Source organism: Peromyscus californicus, unplaced genomic scaffold (genome assembly GCF_007827085.1).
Source record: "Peromyscus californicus insignis strain IS unplaced genomic scaffold, ASM782708v3 Scaffold_8__1_contigs__length_139910024, whole genome shotgun sequence".
NCBI classification, from domain to species: domain Eukaryota; kingdom Metazoa; phylum Chordata; class Mammalia; order Rodentia; family Cricetidae; genus Peromyscus; species Peromyscus californicus.
In genome coordinates, this window is record NW_026294606.1 from 49,179,539 (window position 1) to 49,203,149 (window position 23,611).

At 48.2% G+C, this 23,611-nt stretch overlaps 1 protein-coding gene across 1 annotated transcript in view; it reads left to right on the forward strand.

Moving 5' to 3' along the window:
- The first annotated feature begins 290 nt into the window (after nucleotides 1-290).
- Edaradd (EDAR associated via death domain) overlaps nucleotides 291-23,611 on the forward strand; it is a 44,169-nt gene continuing 20,848 nt past the window's right edge. The window contains exons 1-4 of the mRNA XM_052728841.1: nucleotides 291-1,007; nucleotides 12,343-12,398; nucleotides 13,559-13,598; nucleotides 19,652-19,710. Coding sequence (XP_052584801.1) covers nucleotides 977-1,007; nucleotides 12,343-12,398; nucleotides 13,559-13,598; nucleotides 19,652-19,710 — 186 coding nt within the window. The 5' untranslated portion in view covers nucleotides 291-976. The remainder of the gene's footprint in view (nucleotides 1,008-12,342; nucleotides 12,399-13,558; nucleotides 13,599-19,651; nucleotides 19,711-23,611) is intronic.

A 23,611-nucleotide genomic window follows, 5' to 3' on the forward strand; every position in this document is an offset into this window, starting at 1 on the left:
GCATGAAGAGTGCTTATTGCTCTTGAAGAGGACCCAAGTTCAGTTCCTAGCAGGGGCACAACCACCTGCAACTCCAACTCCAGGGGATCCAACGCCCTCTTCTGGATTCCGTAGGCACTGGACTTACGTGTACATACCTTCCCCCTGTGGTTATTCTCTGATCACTTAGTTAGCATAAAATCCCACTTAAACTAAATCTTAATTCATTCAAAGGCCAATGGGTTCTGCATTTCTGACAGAACCTTACACTGCTTTTTTTTTTTTTTTTTTCCTCCAGACGAGTGAGCAAGAGACCTTGAGACTGGCTTTTCTTCCCGCTCCTTTGTGTAGCGCTCACCTAGGAGGTCAGGCAGTAACTAATGCCAAAGAAACATCAAAATAGAAAGTGCTAGCGTGTGCGGTCATGCAGCCTTTCAGGCTGCCTGAAGATTAGGAAACTGTTCAAACATCAGATCGCCGGCAGGCGTCTCAGCCCGGGCCTGTGCAAGGAGCACGCTGGGAGCGCTTTGGTGTCCTAGCTGAGGGCGAGATTAGGAACCAGGAAAGCCACCCGCGCGTGCGGCAGCGGGTGCAAGGTTGGCTGAAGGGCCCTTCCAGCTGCGATCGCGTGTGCCCCCGTGGTGGGACCTGCGCACTAGGCCCTAGGTACCGGCAGGACACGTGCTCCGGAACCCCCGGGTCCTCTCGTGTCCAACCGCAACCACGAGATCCTCTTCAGAGTTCTGGAGAGACGCTCGCGCCGGGAAGGGGCTTTACTAATTGCAGGAAGTGATCACGAGGAAGAAGTGGCAGAGATCAAGAGGAGGAGGGAAGGGAGGAGGAGGAGGAGCAGCGCAGCAGCAGCAGGGCAGCCCGCAGAGCCCTAGAGTCGCGCATTGCCACGCAGGAGATTGGGTCCCGGCGATCCTGCTGTTCTTTGGGGTCCCAGAGGCTGCCCAGCCCCGCTCGGACACTCGTCTGTCCCCTCCTGGTCTTCATGGCTTCTCCGGATGACCCTCTGCGCTCAGGTAAAGTGGCACCGTGCCGCGCCCGCACTTGGAGCGTGACCACTAGCTGGGTTCGTGAGATTGAACCCCAGTCACCCCTGAGAGCGCTTCAGGACACCAGGGCCTGCGCCAAATGTGTGCCAGGCTGGATGAGGACAGTGGTGGCACACTGCCCTACCTCTCCCATTCTTACCCCTGTGCTTCCCCTCTGTGAGCAGCAGCTGACCTGCTCGCCTCCTGCACACGGGGGCAAGGTGTGCGTGGTTCCTCTCCCCACGCGGAGGCCCAGACGAGCGCTTTTGTTCTGGGCCACGCGGGTGCCAGGTTGAAACAAGTCGGCAAACCTTTGGCAGAGAAGAACATAGAAGGAGTCTGCGCCCCCTCCCAGGCCCTCCCTTGCTCCCCACTCACATGCCTTCTCCCTCCTGGCTCCACTTTGCTGAGATGGTTTTGCTTCTGTTTAAGTCTTACCTTCCGAGCTGTAGTATAAACTATTATACTATCCACAGAGCTGCGAGGTTGAGCCCACCTTCGCAGATCCCACCTGTGGAGGCCTCTAGCCCCGTTAGTACATAAAAACGCTGTGCTTTTATACCTGAGGCCAGCACCTAGATTTTTTTTATCGCTTCTCCCTGCGTGCATTTAAGTAAAATTCTCTTTAAACTTCATCTTCCAGGGATTTCCCCCTGTCCTCCTGCAACCTAGCTAAACATTTCATCGGTGTTTGTGGAACATGCCTGATGAATGGATGGTGTGTCCCTCGGAGTACACTGGGTCTCTCTGGTTTTGTTGAGGTTGGAAGCTCTGGTGAGAGCCATCCAGAACCAGACCGGTCAGTCGGGACTGCTGGGATAGATGTGACTGCTTGTGTTTCACATTTCATTTCTTGAGCCGGTGCAGGGACAGAGTTCAGCTGTTCAGCCCCTATTAATGGCTTGACTTGACTGAGGAGATACCATATGTCTGGTAGTGGCTGGAAGATTAAGCCCAATGGCCACATGGACACCTTGAAGGGCTGATTTGGGGAGGGGGATGTTTACTGGTGACATCGAAGAAAGAACCAAATTATTCAAGTGTGGCATGATCAGAAGGCTATCAATTGAAACGAATTGGCCATCCCTCCCATTGTTTGCAAGAACAGAATGGGAAATAAAGGGAACGATTCTCTCATCCTGGTCCTACTCCCAACACTACCCTTCCTGTGCTGAGAACCTTATTGATAAGATGCTAAGGGGTGTTTGGGGCTAATTTTAGTCATAATGGTCCCAGACTTATTAAATGATACTGGTGGGGGGATTTCAAAGATGGAGAGAGGAAATTCACTGGGTGAGGAGGATACCGGTAACATTTGCCTGAGCTGCACCCCAACATCTCTGGCACCAGAGAAAGTGTGGGGAGAGGGCGGTGGAAACCAGTTCAGCAGTGACATCAGTGTAACAAGCCTCAGGGAGGGCCGGCAGGACAGTTCAGGTAGCAAAGTGCCTGCCAAGCAAGCAAGCATGAGTACTTGTGTTCTGATCCTCAGCACCCATATTAAAACTCAGGCATGGTGTCACCCACCTGTAACCCCAGTGCTGGGAGGACTGTTTGAGACAGACAGACAGACAGATTCCAGGAGCTCACTGACCAGCCAGCCAAGGCAAATGGATGTGTTCCAGGTTCAGTGAGAGACCCTGTCTCAAAATGTGGAGAGAGGTTAGGGCAATGGCTGTGTGGGTAAACAGAGCTTGCTGCTCAAGTGTGTGAACCTGAATTCTAATCTGAGTTTAAATTCTCAGCACTCACATAAAAACCCTAGCCATGGCACCCATGCTTGTAACCCTAGGGCTGTGGAGAGTGTGGAGAGTGGGGTGGAGACAGGAAGATCCCTGGGACTTGTTGGCCACCAGCTTAGCTCCAGCTTCAGAGAGAGACCCTGCCTCAAGTGGGTAGAGAATGATAGAGCAGGGTGCCTGACATCCTCCTCTGGCCTACATGTGTACACAGCTGCATATGCCTGCACACAATGTGCGTATACATGACACACACACACACACACACACACACACACACACACACACACACAAGACAGAGAGCAGTTAATGAAATTGACTTCTAGTCTGTACACACAAAGGAGCATGAGCACCTGCACACGTGCACGTACCCACATGAACATGTACATATACCCCCCCACACAAAGCCTTGTGTATGTAGGGGTAGATATATGACCTTAGAAGACAGTTACAGTATTATAGGATTAGAGTTGCAGCTATGGTCTTCATTAGCTTGGCCCATACTGAATGGATGCCCAAAACTTGCAGTAAAGGGACCTTCAAATCTCTGGATGTGTGGAGTAGTGTGAACAGAGTGTAGCCAGTGTGTCTCTCACTTCACGAGGTGGAATCCAAACCTCTAGGTGAACTCTTCAGGGAGAGATGGACTGGGACTCCCCACAAAGGGGAAGGAGGCCTCCTTCGGGGGTCCCTTTGGCAGGGAATGGTGAAGAACATATTCAGGCCCGGGAGATATTAAGAATATCCTTTCCCGTTCCTGGGAATCTATCCATCAAGGAGGTTCCTCCATGGAATACATGTCTCGACACATGAGCGCTTCCATCCAGACACCCCACCTGGCCCTTCCACTTCTGAAGTGCACACATGGGTGGTGCTGATGTGCACAACTACAGCGAGCGGGTTGACTGAAACTTTCAGCTCTCCAACCTCAGACCACGCTCTTTCTCCTGGCGTTCTGAAACCATCCTGGAGTTTCCACACCGATGTATACTATCTGTCAACGGTCCTCCAAAAGCGGTCAGAGTGAATTATTCTTGATCAGGCATATCTGTGACCCTCCTGTTAGACTCACTTCTGGACAAATTCCAGACCCTGGAGGGGTTCCTCTGTGCCCTCCATCCTGACATCCTTTGCCCAGCCTTTCAACACTGTTGGTCACTTGCTTTTGACATGACAGCCACACTGCCTCCCTTCTATCCTCTGAAAAGCTCTGTATTATGTGCCTCCTGGCCTCTGGCTCCCAGGGATTCCTCCGCCTGGAAATCTCCCTGCACCCTTCCTTCCCTACCCCATACCCCCTATTTCTCCAGGCCCGGCCCCCGCCCAGCCTGAGAGCACTCTCTCGGCTCTTCTGGAACCTTCCTTCCACTGTTTCTAGATTCCATTTGGCCGGTGTCACTCTCTCCATTGGGAAGTGAGCTCCAGCTAGAATGTGGCTGCCTCGCCTGTAGCTCTCCCCTAAGTCCCACCACAGTGCCCAGTACACACAAAGCCCCGTGTAGACACGTTTTACTTCAGCGAGTGCAGAAATGAGTGGATGAATGGATGACACAGAAGTTAATGAAATTGCTTCAAACTGAGGGGGAAAAAAAGTTCTTCCTGTATTGCTTCCTGAGAAATTTATTCACCAAGTGGCACATGTCAACTAAGTTCACCTTGAAAAGTGAAAGAAGAAAAAAGACCTGTTCCCCCCGCCCCCCCCCCCCATGGTGAAGATATAGCTCAGTGGTAGAGTGCTCTGACCTGCTATGCATGGGGCCCTAGGTCCAGTTCTTAGTCCCCCGTCCCTCTCTCTCTCTCTCTCTCTCTCTCTCTCTCTCTCTCTCTCTCTCTCTCTCTCACACACACACACACACACACACACACACACACACATACACACATACACACACACACACGTGCGTGCGCATGCGCGCATGCACAGGAGGGGATATATCATTATGCTGTCTTGTGAAGTTAACTAAACTTTTTTTAGACTTACTTATTTTATTCTGTGTATGAATGATTTGCCTGCATGTATGTATGTATGTATGTGCCTGTAACCTGTGGAGATCAGAAGAAAGTATCAGGTCCATGTGGATGGTAGAAACTGAACCTGGGTCCTCTGGAAAAGCAACATGTTCCTAACCACTGAGCCATCTCCCCAGGCCATGAAGTTAATTTTTAAAACTTAGTTTTATGTATATGTGCATGGGTGTTTTGCCTCCATTATAGGCACCGCTTGTGTGCTTGGTGCGCTCAGAGGCCAGAGGAAGGCGTTGGAGCCTCTGGAACTGGAGTTACAGATGGTTGTGAGCAGCCATGTGGGTGCTGAGAATTGAACTCAGGTCCTTTGGAAGAGCAGCTGATGCTCTTAACCATTGAAGCATCTCTCCAGTCCCCATGGAGTTAATTTAAAAAAAGAAAAAAGAAAAAACAACTTGGGCATTAAGAAACTTCTCAAGACGCTGGAGGTCCCCTGGAAAGACAATAGCAGTGATGGGACAGGAGGCAGCTGTCCTTCGCAGCCTCCCTCACCGATCTACCGTTGTCTGTCAGATGTGACTAAATTCTGGCTATTCACGTTTATTTGGATATTAAGGCCTAACAAAGAATGACCAAGTGAGGAGGTGGGATACCTTATTACCTAAGCACCATAGTGGCACCATAGTCATGTGGCTGTCCCCTGGTTCAAGGTCCCATTTTCTCTGCCTATCCTGGGTGTTCTGTGGAAGTCCTTGTCCAGGTCCGGACTGTGCTTTTGGGGGTGTCTTACCTGTTCTCAGCCCTCCCTCACCCTCCTATAAGTATACATGAGTCCTGGCCAAATCCAGGGTGAACCACTTCCAGAGTCAGTCATGTGTGCAGAACTGGTCCAGCCTGCTACGTCTCCATGGCAACCATAGGGAGCAAGAGTGGAGGGGGTGGGCATCTGTAATTTTCCCGTCTCCTTCTCTGTGGGGTTCCCCAATGTGTCCTCCATCTCATTTTACTTTTGTTGTGGTCCTGGGGGTTCTAGACATGGAGCTTGGGGCCTTGCTCCTGACAAGCAAGTGCTTTATCCCTGAGCTGCAGCCCAATCCTCTGCTTACATTTCGTTTTGAGGCAGGGTCTCCCTGAGCTGCACACTGGCCTTGAACTCACTTTGTGCTCACGTGGGCCTTCCACTTCCCACCCTCCCGCCTCAGCCTTGCAAGTATCTAGGATGACAGGCCTGTGCTACCAGGCCTGCCTCTCTTACTTATAATGCTTCTTAGCCTTTCTTATATCTCCCGCTTCTGAATCTCCCCTCACACCCTTCATCTCTTCCCTGATCAGTTTGATTCTTGTTACTGGGTCAGTAGGGAAGGCCGTTCTCCAAGGACCTCACAGGAACACCCTTGTCTGACACAGGCCCCTTCCCTAGCTAGTTCAGCACCATGACGGGAGAGAAAGGAGCCGTCAACGCCAACGGCAGCCTTTCTGCGGCTTTGAGTGTCTGTGATCCTGAATTTTTACAAGCAGGAACGAAAACAGCTGTGGGTGAGAGAAAGTTAGGGGTGGGGGAGAAATAAAAAGAAAGAAAGAAAAGAAGAAAAAAAACCTCTGAAATCCCAAGTTCAAAGAGTCCAGAACACACAAAGGGCCCCGCTCTTGCCTGGGGAACTGGGAGCCAAACACGATTCCCTCTTTATTTTCTCTGAACAGACATCTTCGGGCATATTTAAACTTTCTGGGGCAAACTGCTGCTTAGGACCAGGATGTACTAGGTAAAGGGAGATGTCACTTTGTTCATGGTTGAGACACTGCAGCTGGTCCCTCCTGCAGAGGCTCTGGGGTGCTCCCCCTTCAAGCTGACTCTGGAGGTGAGGTTAGATCTCCCCCTTCAAGCTGACTCTGGAGGTGAGAAGGTTAGCTCTCCCCCTTCAAGCTGACTCTGGAGGTGAGAAGATTAGATCTCGGGGTTGAGGCTGAATAGATGAGGTTTTGGATTTAGATTCAATGTGATCATGATTAAGGCTTGGGGGAGAGTGAGTATTCTGCAAATGGGAAGGATAGGAATGGGGAATGGACATGGATGGACTGTGACCCTAAGTTCTAACCCCTAACACCTCAGAAAAAGTTATGTTGAAGTCTTACCACCCAGTATTTCAGAATGCGACCTTTTTTGAAAACAGGGTTTTTAGTAAGATAATCTAGATAAATTGAGGTCATAAGAGCAGGTTGCTAACCCATATGAGGTGTCTTTATAAAAAGAGGAAACAGGGCCATTGACAGGGCTCAGGGAATGAAGGCGCTTGCTGCCCAAGCCTGACAACCCGAGTTTGATCCCCTAAGCCTACATAAAAAGGGAAGGACAGCTCCTCAAAGTTGTCCTCTGACTTTCATATGTACATGAGTGCGCGCGCGCGTGTGCGCACACACACACACACACACACACACACACACACACACACACAAAATCATACACTAAATAAATGAAACTTTAAAAATGAAAAGCATTATTGAAAGTAAACAAATAGGACAAGCCTGGACATGATGACATCCACAATTGAGACTGTCTGGTGAACTTGGCCTGAGCCACTTCTAAAAGCCTCTGATGCTAGAAGATCAGCCAAGCTTGAGGTCTCGGACTCAAAGCCGGCTTTTTCTGTGTATCCATGAGCTTGAGCACACACTGTGGAGGTGGGGGGTGGTTCTCATAGCTTTCTCAGGATGGCTACAAGGCTTCCTTGAGGTTCTGTCACACGAGTCACTTATGTGACCAAGAGAGGTATGAGGTCCCTTCCTCAGCAAGCGGGTCTTCTATGGCACTAGCCGGGGTTCTTCTCATCCAGCTTAATTCTGATACTACAAGGAGGTGGTGGAAGATCTCACAGGTTGAGGGCTTGTCCCCAAGACTGCCACCTCCCCTAAGATTGCATGTCTGTGTTGGAGAGCCTGTGCTTCTGACAATTCCATGAAGCTTGGCGAATCGGCTTAGAAAAAATGTTTACTAACCTTTCCTAGGTTTTCTGTTTGTTTCTGTGGTGCTGGGGATGGACCGCAGTGCTCTGTCACAGGGTTCTCCATCCCCTTCGGCCCTCGAAGGATTCTACAGAGGACACAGATACAGAAACAGACACTCAGAGAGAGGCATGGGGAAAGAAGGTGCATGGAGCCCTGAAGCTTCCTAGCGTCTCGGGGTGCCACCACCCAGGTGTTCATGTGCTCAGCTGAGCAGAAGCTCCTTGAACACAGTCCTTTTTTTTCTTTTAAATTGAGATAGTATCTGAAGTAGCCCAGGTTGTCCTCGAGCTAGCTACATAGAATGACCTTGAACTCCTAATCTTCCTGCTTCCACCTCCTGAGTGTTGTGATTACAGTCGTGCACCACTACACAGGATTTATGGAATGCTAGAAATCGAACCCAGGGTTTTGTGAATGCTAGGAAAGTGCTCTACCAGCTAAGCCGTCTCCCCCAACCCTTTATTTTAAGTTTATATGGAGGTTTCATTGCAGGGCTGGATTAAAGCCTGAACAACCCCGTGTGTACAACCCCGTGTGTAGAAACTATGACCTGACAAGGAGGCTGTTCGAATGCTGATAACCTGAGAGGGTCCCCAGTGAGTCTTCTTCACCTCGTCTTCCTGGACCTTCCCCATCCCCTCTCCAATATGGGACCCTTCTCAAACACGAGCTCAGATGGGGTAGCTCCGAGAGTTTTTGATGCACAGCTCCCAGATGTCGGATGGCCTGCCTTGGGAAGGGACTTCCAAGCAAGATCTGAGGAGAGAAAGCAACACATGTGTCAGGATATCACAGAAACCATACATGTGGTGCAGTGCAGAGTGGGCATGAGGGAAGGAGAGATTCTAGCTGTTACTTCAGGTGTCAGGGCTGGGGACTTTCAGCTGGAAGATGCCGTTCACTGTGGGGCGCCCATAGTCACTGTCACAGACTGATATGGGAAGGCGACATACGAGTTCTTTTGTTGTCACTGTTTGTTGAGATAGAGGCTTTTTCGATAGCCCAGGGTGGGCTGTAGCTCACTATGTAGTCCAAGTTGGCCTTGAACTCATGAACCTCTGCCTCCATTTCCAGAATGCTGGAAACGTGTGCAGTCACACCTGGCTCCCGATAACTCCTAACATTACAGGTTAATGGGGTCCAGAGGTTCTGAATGACGGTCTAGCCTGCTCATTCTGACCTGAATCCGGTGCTGAGAGCCTACTGGTACCCCGTCAGGGACCCCCATGGGTTTACCAGGTAGAACTCTCTAGAAGGTGCCTGCCTGTGAGGGAGGAACCCCAGTTACCGCAGCAGGCAGCTGCCAGCTGGTGTGGGGTGATCTGAACTTGTTTGGGGTGGTTGAGGCAGCTCTGGGGAGGGAAACTTGGCCAGACAGTGGGTGACAGCTGGGGGCAGGGGAATGTTCCCATCACCCCAGAGAAGACTGCTAGCTCTGCCCTCTTTGGGGCGCACACACTCCACCCCCGTCCGTTTCTGTTTCAGGCCCCTTGGTGCCCCACATCCCATCTGGCACTGAAGCGTTGCCTGTGGGCTCAACCTGCTGATACCTGGGGCTTGTAAAAACAAACATTTTCAAGCTTTAGATAAATGATTTGATTTTATACTTAATCGTATTGTAAACATTCAACTTCAAGGCCTCCAGGTAAGGCTTTTAGAAAACTTTCGACTTCTAGATCTGTCTCAAAGAAGCAGGAACAGCCCTCCCCCCTACAGCCTCCTTGGCACACACACCTCTGGGCCTGTGAGAACAAAAGCTGCGGGGCCTGACCTACACCAGCTGCCAGCAGAAGGCACTGGATCAGAGGTGGCGTGTGGGGCACCACCATGGACCCGGGTCTATGAACTCATTTGACAGCCAAACAAATAAGAACTTAATCTAAAGCCCGGTCTACAGCAAAGGCCAGGGCAGTCAAGCGTGTATGATGAATGAAAATAAGAAAAGACATGTGGAGTCTGAGGGTGTAGCTCAGTCGGGAGAGTGTGTGCCGGGCACACACGAGGCCCCGAGTGTCATCCTCAGCACCTCAGAAACCAGGAGTAATGACAAACACATGTCATCCCAGCACCAGGGAGGCAGGGGCCGGAGGATCAGAAGGTCAAGGCCGTTCTCCCTTACACTGAAAGTTCAAGGTCGGCTTGGACTCCATGGGGGCCTGTCTCAAAAACAAAACAAAAAATAATAACAACAAAAGACTTGAGCATGTCTCTTGTACCCAGTTCTCAACATGCCTTTCCTGAGTTTTCTGGGACCTTGTGCTTCAGAAAGCAAACCAGCAAACGCCCTGCTGGCCTCAAGCAGACCCGCCTTCTGATGTCACAGATGGCAGCGAGGTTCTGAGGAGCAGAAGGTCAGCTGCCCAGGTGACCTCCATGTCTAGCCCAACCAGTGATCATCGGACATGTGGCGTCCAGGGGCCAGAGGACCTGAATTTGATTTCATGTCCCAGAGGACGTTCCAAGGCACAGGCAGCTTAAAGCCCGTCTGATGGCAGCAACATCTCACCTCAGGACTCATCTGAGGGCAGTAGAGGCTCCTCCAAGGTCACACCTCAAGGTTTCCCCAAGTTCAATGTTTACCCAAGGTTACATGAGACCCCAGCCTCTGCCACAACTGACTGCTGTTCTCTTCTTCTGACATCCCTGTTTGCTCCTCACTGACGCTGTGGGAGACATTGCGCCTTTCCCAGCCGTCACGGCCATTCCCCACTCTTACGTCTTTTTTTCTCATACTTTTTTTTTTTCTATGTAGCTCAGACTGGGTTCAAACTCGTATCCTCCTTTCTCAGTTCCCAAGTATTGGAATCGTAGGCACATACCACCAGTCCCAGAAGTTGTTTCTTTTCCCTCATTTATTTTTTTTTTGTTGTTTTTTTTTTTTTGTTTTTTGTTTTTTTTTTTTTGGTTTTTGAGACAGGGTTTCTCTGTGTAGCTTTGCGCCTTTCCTGGGACTCACTTGGTAGCCCAGGCTGGCCTCGAACTCACAGAGATCCGCCTGGCTCTGCCTCCCGAGTGCTGGGATTAAAGGCGTGCGCCACCACCACCCGGCTTATTTTTTTTTTAATGATAGGAGAATCCTCGTGCAGGTGTGAACGCATGCTTCTTCTAGACCATTTCCGTCTGTCTCGGGAGCAAGCTATTTTCCCCATGTGTATGTGGTATGTTTGTGTGGATACATGTTTTTTTCATGTGTGGGCACAGGTACATGTGCACATGTATGCATGTGGAGGCCCAAGGTTGATGTTGAGAACCATCCTCCACTGTTCTTCAACCGTATTCACTGAGGGAGGGTCTCCCCTTTATTCACTGAGGGGAGCCCTTCCCTTTATTCACTGGGGGAGGGGCTCCCCATATTCACTGGGGGAGGGTCTTCCCTTTATTCCCTGGGGGAGGGTCTCCCCTTTATTCACTGAGGGGAGCCCTTCCCTTTATTCACTGGGGGATGATCTCTTGCTGAGCCTGCGCCTTGCAGGTTCCAGTTAGTCTAGTTAGCCAGCTCTCCCAGTCTCTGCCTCTCCGGGGCTGGGATTGCAGACAGCAGCTATACCTGATTGGCTCATTGGGTTATGGGAATTCAAACTCTGCTCCTCATGCTTGCATGGCAAATGACTTATCTCCTGGGCCACCTCCCCAGCCCAAGACTCTTAATAGTTGAAAGTGATTTTTTTTAAGAAAAAATTTTTTAGATGTTTTTATTTTATGTGTATGAGTGTTTTAAAGGCATGTATGTATGTTCGCCCTGTGTGTGCCTGGTGCCTGCAGAAGTCAAAAGAGGGTGTCAGATCCCCTGGAAGTGGGAACCAAACTATAAGAGCACCAAGTGCTCTTAAGTACTGAGCCATCTCTCCAGCCTCCTAAAATTATATATATATATATGTGTGTGTGTGTGTGTGTGTGTGTGTGTGTGTGTGTGTGTGTGTGTGTGTATGCAAGTTACAGAGACTAGGAAATAAGTAAATTACAGGATTCAGAATAAAATCCTTAAAGTTACACCCAGCCTAACAGGTAGAGTTGTTAGTAGCCGGGGAGATAGTCCAGTCAGTAAATGCTTACCTTGCAAGCATGGGGACCTGAATTTGATCCCCAGAACCAATGGACAGAAACCAGGTGCGATAGAGCACGCTTACAATCTAAGCACTAGAGAGGCAGAGACAGGCAGATCCCTGGGACTTGCTATCCAGCCAGCCTCACCTATTTGGTGAGTTCCAGGCTAGTGAGAGAACCCATTTCATAAAATAAGAAGGTAGATGACTGCTACAAACAACACCTCAGGTTGTCCCTTGGCCTAAACACACATGTGCACACTTGCAGGGATTGTATCAGGTTTGTATAATTGGTAGTGGTTGTAACTCCCAGTAGTTGAACATAAATAACCTGTTGTGTTGGTTGGTTGGTTGGTTGTTTTGAGTCCTGAGCATCATGGTTTTGTTTTTCTGTTTCTCGTCCTTGCTGTCTTCCTTGAAGTAACATGCACAGGTCTCTTCGGGTTGCAGGAACAGGTAACAGTGCATTTATATTGCTGGGAAAGGGTAGCTCATTCAGATGTGAAAATGACAGGGAAGGCCTCATTTGTACTTTGGTCTCAAAGACAATCCTGTCCCTTTGTCTCTCCCCAGATCACATAAAGGAGCCAGTGGAGGACACAGACCCCAGCACTTTGTCCTTTGCTATGGTAGGTGGCAACTTTGACTTTCCATGCCTTGTTACATCACACTGCAGTCACCAAGTATTTCCAGGAAATCTCAGAAACCCCAAAGTCATGTTTTCCAAAGATACATTTCTTTCTCATGGTATCCTCTGTAGCATCATCATCTCCAGGCTAAAAACAGAGTTAGATCCTGTGCTCAGGATGTGGCTCAGTGGATAGAGTGCCTGCCCAGCACACATGAAGCCCTGGGTTTGATCCCCAGTACTACATAAACTGAGTAAGGTGGTACACACTTGTAATCATAACACTCTGTAGGTGGAGGCAGGAGGCTCAGGAGTCTAAAGTCATCTTCAGCTACACAGCAAGCTTGAAGCCAGCCTGGGCTACATGAAACCTCTTCTGAAACACAGGAATTTAAAGTCATCTTCAGCTATATAGCAAGCTTGAAACCAGCCTGGGCTACATGCAACCTTCTCTGAAACAGCAACAAAGTAGTGTTAGAGCCTCTTCTTGCTTCATGCATACCAGCAGTGAACTTCTTAGATGTTCCTAGGTCTTTGTCTGGTCTTAACCTTTAACATTATCTATTTTTAGTTAACTTTCTTTCAACATTCAAAATATCTAACAAGGAGTCCTGTCCCAGGATTCAAACCCAGGATAGAGTCCTACAACAGTGAATATTGCCCAGAACACATATGTGTTGACCCCAATGGCTGTCACAGAAATGGAGAGAAGAAACATGCCCTCCCAGAATGCACAAAGACAAAAATCTGAGCACAAGGCTGCAGGAAGTTGAAAGGAAGAGGAGCACAGCCCAGAAGGGAGGAAGTGTGGTTTAGCGGTCAGAGCCCAGGAAGTTAAGAGGGGGGTTACTCTGTTTCATGTTCCGACAAGAACCTGTCGACTCTGATTTCATTCCTATCAGCTCCGAAGAGAAACAGCGAGTCAGGCCGGCCGATAAGCCTGAGGCTAAAGACCTGGAGGGTTTAATTTGCTTCCTATTGCAACGCTGGGGATGGAACCTGGGGCCTTCTGCATGCCAGGCAAGCACTCTGCCGATGAGCTAGCTACACCCCAGCCTTCTTCCAAGGTTTTAAACTGAAACCCAACACAAAGCTCTCTTTTCACTTTGATCTCAGAACTGACATTTAAAAATAACTCTCCGCTTTTGTCCGTTTCTGCAGTCAGACAAGTATCCCATTCAAGACACCGGCCTCCCTAAAGGTAAGAACAGTTAATGTAAGGACTTCAACTTGTGAGTAATTGAGTATCTGGAACAAAGCACTACTCAAAATACAGTTTGCTTCATTGAAGGTGGTAAAACAGAAACAGAGCAGCAACTTAGCTCGAAACTGGCACAATTGTCCTCAGAAATGAATTTTCTTATTAAAATGTGTCAATCATTTGATACCAGATTATAAATTGCATTTCACCAGGGATGAAAGAAAGCCAGCCGGGTTCTGTGTTCAAGGAACCGAACTGACTCAAATCTGTTTAAGAAGGAGGGAAGGGTTGGATGTGGTGGCTCCTGCTTATAATCCTAGCGTTTGGAAGGCCGAGACAGGAAGATTGCTGGGAGTTTCAGGCCAGACTGAGCTACACAGTAAGTTCTAGGCCAGCCTGAGCTATAGAGTGAGACTCTGTTTCCAAAAACCAAAAGAGAGAGAGAGAGAAGACAAGGAGGAAGGAAAAGACTGTTAGCTCGGGGTCTCGAGGGGCTTCGCATCCACACATTTAAGGGTGCTCTTGCCTCAGCTCAGAACCTTGTGGCTCTGCTGTCCTCTGGGCTGTTCTTGCTCTTGGGTGACACTTCCTGTTGAGGAAGGAAAGAGGGGCTGAGAACCACCAGTACCCCACCATGGTGTTCAAGATGGTGACGGGCAGGGAGCCTACCCAGAGCCATGATGCATACAGTATGGGTCACATGCCCAACCCTGAGCCAATGGTTATCATCAAGAAGAAGGGGGAATGTGAGTGAGCCCTGAGCTCTGGCTGGGGAAGGCTTGGAGTAGATTTCATTGACACCCAGCAGTGTTTTTCGGTCAGACGAACAGCAAGGGGTTCTTATCAGGCCCCAGAGTTATCTCTTATGACCCACAGCCTCAAGTTCAAACAAGGTAAGGATCGAAAATGGTCAGATCCTAGCTGTCCATGGCCCTGTGGGGTGTCTGCAAAGCCGTCATGCTACTTGTTATATCACAACATTGACCTTGTACCCTGTGGACAACCCAGAGATGAGGAGAAGGGACAATCAGATCATCCCAGCTCTAGGGATGGCAGGGCACCTGGCTGTCTGGTTCCTGCGGCCTGTAGAGCCCCTGCCCAGATGGATTTCCTGATATGTCTCCTGATATGTGGTGGGAATGGGGGAGAGAGTCCCACCAGGGCCGTCAGTGGATAAATCCAGGTTTCGGCCAAGGCACTGCTCTGTCCCCTCCCTGGCCCCAGACACCCCTGTCCCTTAGAGTGACGTCATTAACGTGTCAGTCTTCTTCTATACTGTGCGTGTTTCTGGAGTGACCGTGGGATCTGGGAACCCTGGCTTGAGTGTAAACCATGGCTGTGCTTGGGAGGTTTCCAGCAAGCTCTTCCCCTGCACCTTCTCCACAGTTAAATGGACCCTCATCTAGAGCTCCTCTTTTCTAGCTTACTTGATTCATTTTCAAAGTTAGCCTACAGAGTGAGGAGGTTCATCATGGTGTTGCCTTACATTACATATGTGTCATTATATTCTAATTTCCCCTCCCTTGCAGTCACACCCCCTGCTCCCTCGGGCTGAGTCACTTTCTTCCCCCACATATTCCCTCCCAATTTCACGTCACAGTATTCCATTAACCTTTTTTCCCTTACACACACACACACACCTCCCCATGTGAACACTCATTCATATACTCTCTTTCTGTCTGTCTCTGTCTCCCCCTCCCTCTCTGTCTCTCTGTCTCTGTCTCTGTCTGTCTGTCTGTCTCTCTCTCTCTCTCTCTCTCTCTCTCTCACACACACACACACACACACACACACACACACACACACACACACACACACGAGAATTCAACAAAGGAGATCCAGGTTTTAGACCATGTTTTAATGAGCATGAGCACTCACAGGGATGGAGGGAAGGCTGGTCCAAACTCCACAGAAATCAGTTTGGGGACTGTCAAAAGCTTCTAAGTAGGCTGGCCAAGGGGGAACACTTGGATACATGTCATAACGATCTTTTCTTCTTTGCCCTTGAATGTGATTTCCTGTTTTGAAAGGAAAAGGTCACTGCTTAGCAACCTGATCCTGCACTAGAAATATGGTCAGGTTCTCCCAGAATCTGATTTCTACAACTTTGGTTCAAGTCCTCATACCTTTACAAGAGGCATGACTTTGAATCTGTGCAGCAGACCTTTGTCCTATGTCATGGGGAGTAATATAAAATGCATACTTTTTAAATCTCCAAATAAATGTACCATTTTGTAGGTAAATGAATCTTGGTTAGAAGTTTTAAAATTTGAATTCAATAATAAGGCGATTTAATGTCTGTAGTGTTTTCCTTTGTCTTCCCGAATGAGGACAAATCCACCATTAGACGTTTCCGATAGTTTTCTCATGGGATTTGTTCTTTAAGAGAGGGGAGAGGAGGAGGGCAGCCAGAGGGGGATAACAGCACAGTATAATGATGCTATGTATGAAAATGTGCCACAGTGAAGTCTGCTCCTTTATATGCTGACTAAGAGTTAATGAAGGGCTTGCAGAGATGGTTCAGCCCACAAAGTGCCTGCTGCCCAAGCGTGAGGACCAGAGTTCAGATCCCCAGCTCTACATAGAAGACAGGCACGGGGATTTGAGTCTGCAAACCTAGCACTAGGGGGCAGAGTGAGGTGGAGCCCTGGAGCTCCATGGTCAGCCAGCCTCGTTGAAACGTTGAGCTCTAGGTTTAGTGAGAGACCCTGGTTCAAAAGCAATGAGGTGGAAAGAAGATACCTCACATTGACCTTGGGTCTCCATAAATATATAAATAAGTACATAAATAAATAAATTTTTAGAAAGAGTTATTTTTAGGAATATAAAATTCATATAAAATAATTTAAGAGACTAATTCATGGACCTAAAAATAAACTGCAGTCTAATTAAGTATCAGCTAGAATTCCAGCATTCCAATGAATTGGGGGTGTCTAGTTTACTTAATATAGTAGTCATGGGTAATTAGCTCTAACAATTTCCCTATGGTGGAAACGGCCTCCAGACTCATTTTCTTAAATAGGTTAGGCAAGCTTCCGAGCATCTGTTCTTCTGTCACTAGAGTCCTGCATTATTGGTGCGCGGCTTAGAGCTGTTCTTTAATGCGGGCCAAGCTCGAGTGCTTTTGAATGATGTGGTTTTGCTGCAAGTCATGTGGAAATCTAGGGTAATTTCAGTGATCAGCCTATGATTTATCACACCTACTTTCTCATCATGGGCAAAGGCCTAGCTTCCTCCAAGTCAGTCCCTGTCCCTAGGTGCGGGGGTTTCTGGGGACATTCTGCTGGGATTCTTCTCCAGAACTCCTCTATGATCCTGCAGGTGCTTGACTTGTGTGAGATCCTCATGGATTAGTTACTTTCCTTGTTACTGAGACCAAATCCCTGACACTCCCCCGCCCCCCCCAAAAAAACAGCTTAAGGAAGGACCTATTTTGTGTAAAGTTTCAGGATCCAATCCTTCACAGGGACACGAGGCAGATGGTCACATTACATCTGCAGTCAGGAAGCAGAGAGAGAAAAGTTCTGGCACGGAGCCTGCCTGCTTCCTTTCTCCTTTCTTTTTGGTCCAGGACCCCAGCGCATGGGGTGGTGCTGCCAACATTCAGGGCTGTTCTTCCCTCCTCAGACTTTTCTAGACAAATTCTCATAAACACACTTAGAGGTGTGTTTCCATGGTGATTGTAATTCAGTCAAGTTGATGATGAAGCTGTTCAGCTTCGTTACAGGGACTTACTACATTTCCATCACACATCTCCTGACTTCTCCCAGAAACTGCTAACTTGAGCATCCCAAAGAGGATGTGTATTCCTGTGACATTTGCAAACGTGTTTGGGAAAAAACAGTCCTGGTTTTTCAGTGAGTATTCACAGCAGAAGACAACCGTACACAGACAAGCCCTCATGTATATCAAGGAAACGATTCATCTTTGGCTGGCCTGGTGGTACAGGCCTGTTACTGGGAGGAAGGCTGAGGCAGGAGGATAGGGAGTTCAGGGCCTGCCTGGGCTACAGAATGAGGCTATCCTAGGCAACTTAGTAAGACCCTGTCACCAAACAGAGTAAAAACGGAGCCCAGAGACAAGCTCAATGGTAGAATATCTGCTAAGTATGTGTGAGGACCTTTGTTCAACCCGCAGTCCTGAAAAAACAAATATACAAAAACCTTACCATTTTCTTTGGAGTGCCTCTCTTCTACTGTTCAAAAATATCAGAGTAAATTGAAGATGCTCAGTGCTTAGGAATACTTACTGCTCTTCCAGAGGACCTGAGTTTGGCTCCTGGGACCCACATACTGCCTGTAACTCCTGGGGATCCAACGCCCTCTTCTGGCCTCTGAGGGCAACCACACATACACACAGAGGCACATACACATAAATCTAAATGAAATAAAATAGTTAAAAAAATTTAAAATGCAAAGAAAAGTGATATAGATTGATTTTGTTGATTTTTTTTTATGAATCTGAGCATTCATGTACGCTAGGGAAGTGCTTTAATGTTGAGCTACATCCCTAGCCCAAGAAATTTGAACTTAGCTGTTATTTTAAGCACCCAGAATATACACGTCATTAGATTTTTTTTTATTGTGGTACTGAAGATCAAACCCAGACCCTTGTGCATGCTAGGCAAACACTCTGCTGCTGAGCCACTTCCTCCCAGCCCCTGGAATGTTCATTTTACAACTTCAGCATCACGCACGTAGCCTGCTGTAAGGAATGCTCAAATTAAACAAGTCCTTGACGGTCTTTCCTCCAGACTAGTCATGGATCTCTTGGGGGTCTGGACTCCATCCAGTTGAGTGCTCTTGTTTGCAGCCTGGGTGGGGCCATCCAACTCCCTGATGGCAAGATTTGCTCTTTGGGTACGGGAAGCAGCCATGCTGAGCAAAGTCAGGTTCACTGGCTGGGAGAGCAGTAGTACCCAATGCTTGCCTCCTCTCTGTTTTGATCAGCACCGGGGCCTCAGCCTGCCCTGCCTGCCACTTCAATGCCCTTAGAAGTCATGGGAAAGATAGATCGTGGTAAGGGGAACAGCAATGGAGGGGCAGGCAGGTTACTACCCTGAATCACATCAACCAAGGTGCCAAACAGAATTCTCCCTGGGTGGAGAGTCCCTTCTCTTCTGTAAGCCCCATAAGAGCCACACTTCATCCGTGCTGCTGCCGTACATTCACAGATCATGTTTAGAACAGACCCAAGCACAGGTGGCCCATGTGGTCACCAGGCACACGAAGCACCAAAGGATCCGCTTGGTCGGTGGAACCCAAGGGGCACTCAGCCAGGGTACAATGCTCTCACTGCTAGGACAAGTGGGTGTCCAGAGGCTAACCTGCCAGCCACCCTCCTCTCTAGCCACCTAACAATAGTTTTCATTCTGGGACAAGAGATGGCCTCATTGAGCCACACAGGATAAGTTCAAGTCCACCCCAGGCAGCCATCACCAATGAAGGTCGTTAACCAAGGACATATAATTCATTCTCACCAAATGTCTTTGACCATGGCCTGGCCACTCTATTGATCAGGAAGTAGTTTTGCTCACCTTCTCTATATCTTGTTGATGCTACCCTAAAGGTGACTGGGCTGGCCAAACACATGGTGCCTGACCCTGGCCAGATGAAATGGGGTGCAGCTATGGAGTCACAATATCTATAGCCTGGGAAACAAGGACACCTCACAGTGTACAGAGCCACACCAGGTTGCACTTAGGAACATGGGACAGTTGAGGGAGTACAGGCTGTGAGAGGCAAGTTCTGTGGGATCTACAGGGTCGGGTGTCTGGTTCCCCTGGAAAGACTATTGCCTTGTTTGAATAATTCTATTTGTTGGCAATGAAATGCTTCTCCAAAATCAGCAAAATCATGCTTAATCCCCTCCCCCTAAGAAGAACATTGTGTAGCTGGAGAGAAGAGTTGGAACCTGAACTTGTTCTCATGCAGATCCATCCCAACTTTTACCAGATGTCAAGGCAGCATTTAATTCTGAGTTTTAATTTTAGGTCTTAGACTGGAGTGTGTGCTTTCTTTATCAAGCTGTATATTGTTCTTTTTGCCCCCCAGCCAAGGAGTGTGATACAGTCAGTTCCAGCTGCCCACCAAATTCTGATGATCAACATCAGGTAAGAATAATATTAACTGTTTGTTAAACTGCAAATACCCAGAGCTTTTATAAGAATGATCTGAAAGAGCTTTAAAAATAAAAATAAGGGTGTGTGTAGCAGTGCATGCCTGTAATCCCTCCATTTAGAAGGCAGAGACGCAAGGATCATGGCTTCGAGACCAGACTGTGCTATGCGAGACCCTTCTCTAAAGACAAAACTTGATCTGGGAAGATGCCTGCTGTGCAAGCACAAGGACCTGAGTTCAGATCCCAGCAACCATGTAAACGCAGGCAGGTGTGGTGGCCTGCCTATAATCCCAGCAGGAGGGAGGCAGGAACAGGAGGTCCCAGGAGTTAGCTGGCTAGATGGACTAGTGGAAGTCCTGAGCGCATGTGAGAGGTCTTTGCTATATATGGTGGAGGGTGACGGTAGGGAGACACTGAATTTCAGGCTCTGGCCTCCACACACACTCAGTAAAGCTCCGCGAGGGTGAGTGTCTAAAAGCAAAGAGTGGAATTGTAGCAGTTCTCAGCCATTTCTTTGTTCTCCTTGTTTTGTTCATACGATCTAAGCTTTGAAATCTTAAACCTTTTATCATCAAAAAACAGGGGCTGGGGAGATGACTTGGTCAGGAAAGTGCTTGTCAGGCATGAGGACCTGAGTTCAGATCCCAGCACCCATGTAGAAAGCCAAGCACAGAAGTGTGTGCCCACAGTCCCGGTTCTGGGGGCAGAAGCATGTGGATCGGGAAGCTCCAGGTTCAGTGAGAGACCCTGTGTCAAAAAATAAGCTGGGGAGTGCTTGGCCCTATCAGGTTCACATCTGCTCATTTCTCAATGCTCACCAGCAATGTTGCTTACAGTTCAATCTGCTAAGCTACAGTGAGAGCATTAAGTGTCTCAGAAAGCATATACCTTTAAGACAGGCTGATTCATGCCGTGCCGTCACACACCAAATTGAGTCCTAGCAAGTTTTGTTTAGCAATGCTTTAAAAACAAAACCACGTTTGGAGGAAGAGATGAGATGGAAAAGGACCTGTCAGGTGATGGACTAAAGGTTGAGTTAAGGTGGGCTGAAGATGTGTGTTAGAGTTTGGGCGCCAGCAGGGCCACTGTTAATAGGGAAGTGGCTTCTCTTGGCAGTGGGACAAGGAAGTGTTACAGGAACTGATGACTTTGAGACCTCCTACACTCTGAGAACAGAGGGTCTAATTGGTGGATTAGCTAACTGGCATTTTTTCCATTCCCAAGGGAAAAAAAACCATGATCAATTCTTTTTCTAGAATTGAATCATTTATTTACCAGAGTGGTTGTAGGTCCACAGGAGAATCGGGGTGGAGCTATGGAGATTTCCCACCTAGCACCTTCCCCCCCCCCACACACACAGCCTCCCACGTTGCCAACATCCTCTACCACGGTGGCACAGTTGTTTCTGTCGGTGTGCCCACATTGAGACACTCTCCACCGCAGGCCAGTATGTTCGTTAAGTCTCATTGTGGGTGGTGTGCATTCTGTGGCTTTGGCCAAATAGTTAATGCCGTGCACCTGCTATGACAGAATCACACAGGGTCATTTCACTCCGCTAAAAATCCTTTGTGCTCAGCTGCTCACCCCTCCCTCCCTCCCCCAGCCCCTGACAATTTCTGATCTTTTCATCATTTCTATAGTTTTGCCATTTCCAGAATGTCACAGAGTTGGGATCACACCATAGGGCTTCTTGCATTTAGTAATAGGCGTTTAAACTTCTGTGTCTCTTAATGGTTGGTATCTCATTGCTTTTCTGTGCTGTGCAATATTTCAATTCACTATCTGGATATACCACTGATTCTCTTTTTACCTACTGAGGGATATCATGGTTGTAAGAAATAAATCATTTTGATCCGTTTTCAATATGGGCTGTGTTTAGAGCTCATTAAACAATCACAGATAAGTAGGAAGCATTGGGCCCTTGTTTCCCCCTAGCTGGCCACTGGTACCAGCATGTCCAGATGTTGGCAGTTTATCCTGGGTTGAAAAGTTACAGGGAGCCTGCTATATAATAAAAAATAATAAAAAAGGGAGGAATTTTAAACCTCTGGATATACGTTAAAGCTTTGCCTCCTGAACCACTAGGGTGGGAAATTTAGTGAGGAGTATGCTAAATGAGCAGGGAGATTGTAGCTCCCTGGTGTACCAGACCAGGGGACAAAGGAGGCAGGATGCTTTGGCGGTCAGGGACTTTAAACACCATTGCGTGCCCTAAGTCAGTGGTGCTAACCATTTTGCCTTTCCTCTAGGCCGATGTCAGTTTCTACAGAACTGGAAAATAAAAACGGCTTCACTGTCTCCAGTGTCTTGAATTTGTCATTGCAGAGTGAGGGGCTTATGTCTCACGATGGTTGCCTCAACATTCTGGCCCTTAGGAAAAAACAGCTCTAAGCAGCCGTGTGCAGGTTTGGGCATGCCTAAGTGTCCAGGAGCATGCCTGAGGCTCGCACAGTGAGAAAGTTCAGTTTTGTCAGAAGCCAGTGCCACAGTGTGGCTTCATGAGTGACGGCTCCCTTCTGAGTTCTCACCAGAAGCCGATAAAGTCCGGTTGTACCACGTTCTCTCCAACATTCGGTGCTCTCTGTGTTTTGGCTATTCTAATAGGTGTATAGTGGCTGTTTTAATTTGCATTTCTGTGATGGCAGGTGATGTGGATGGAGTGTCTTTTAATATGCTAATTTTCTATCTGTATATTTTATTTATAAGGAGTGCTTGGGGATTTTGTTTCTAGTTTAAAGATGTATTGACATATTTTTATTTCATGTGTGTGCTGCCTACGTGTATGTAAGGGTACCACAAGCGTGCCTGGTCCCTACAGAGGCCAGAAGACAGTGGAGGATTCCCTGGGTCTGGAGTTACAGTTCTGAACTGCTCCATGTGGTTCACTGCCAGAGCAGCCGGGGCCTTTAACCAGTGAGCCATTTGTCTAGCCTGGTTCTGCCTGTTTTTAAATTGGTCCTTTGTGTCCCTTTGGTTGGTTTTAAGGGTTCTCTGCATATTTTAGGTAGTTCATTATTCAAAGTATCTTTTGCAAATAATTCTCCCCTAATGTGCGGGTTATCTTCTCCCCCTTTTCGACAGGGCCTTTAGCAGAACAGACATAATGTTTAATGAAGTCTGCAGGGACCACTGAATAGGAAAATGTTCTTACAGTGTGACAGAGAACATGGCCAGGGAGACCACTGTGCTAACCTACATGTTGAGGTAGACATTATGATCTTACTTAAAAACCTCTAGAACATACAGCTTTCCTAGAGGGCATCTACCTCTCTAGGTGTTTGGCAGGCCATTTGGATTAATATTTTGTTTCCTTTCTTAGTTAATATTTAAAATGATAGGATTAGGAAGGCATTTTAAGACATGATTTGTTTTTCTTGATATTCCTTCCTTCTCCCCAACACCCTGCACCTCCCCACCCCCAATCTTCCCTCACTTCCTTCACAACAAGTGTGTCCTGTTACCTGCCTCTCTTCCTTAAGGAAGGGGACAGTGGCACCTCCTTTGCTCTTTACCTGAAATCCTCCAAGACAATAATCTTGGCCTGGGGATGGGATTCCATTGATAAAGCACTTGCCTGCCATAAAGAAATCCCTGGGTGCCGTCCCCAGAACCACATGAAAGCCAGCACAGTGGCAGATACCTGTAATCCCAGCACTTGGGAGATGGAGGCAGGAGGACCAGGAAGCTCAAGGTTGCTCTCAGCTGCAAAGTGAGTTTGAGGACAACCTGAACTACATGAGATCTTGTCTCCTTCAGGAGGTCGGGGCACAGCTCCTCAATTCTCTTGACATTTTAGAACATCAAGTCCTTACCCAGGTCCAGAGTTAGTATTCAAATCCTATTCTTCTGGCTAATAATCTGAGTCCCGCAGTTTCCTGGTATAAGTTACTGAC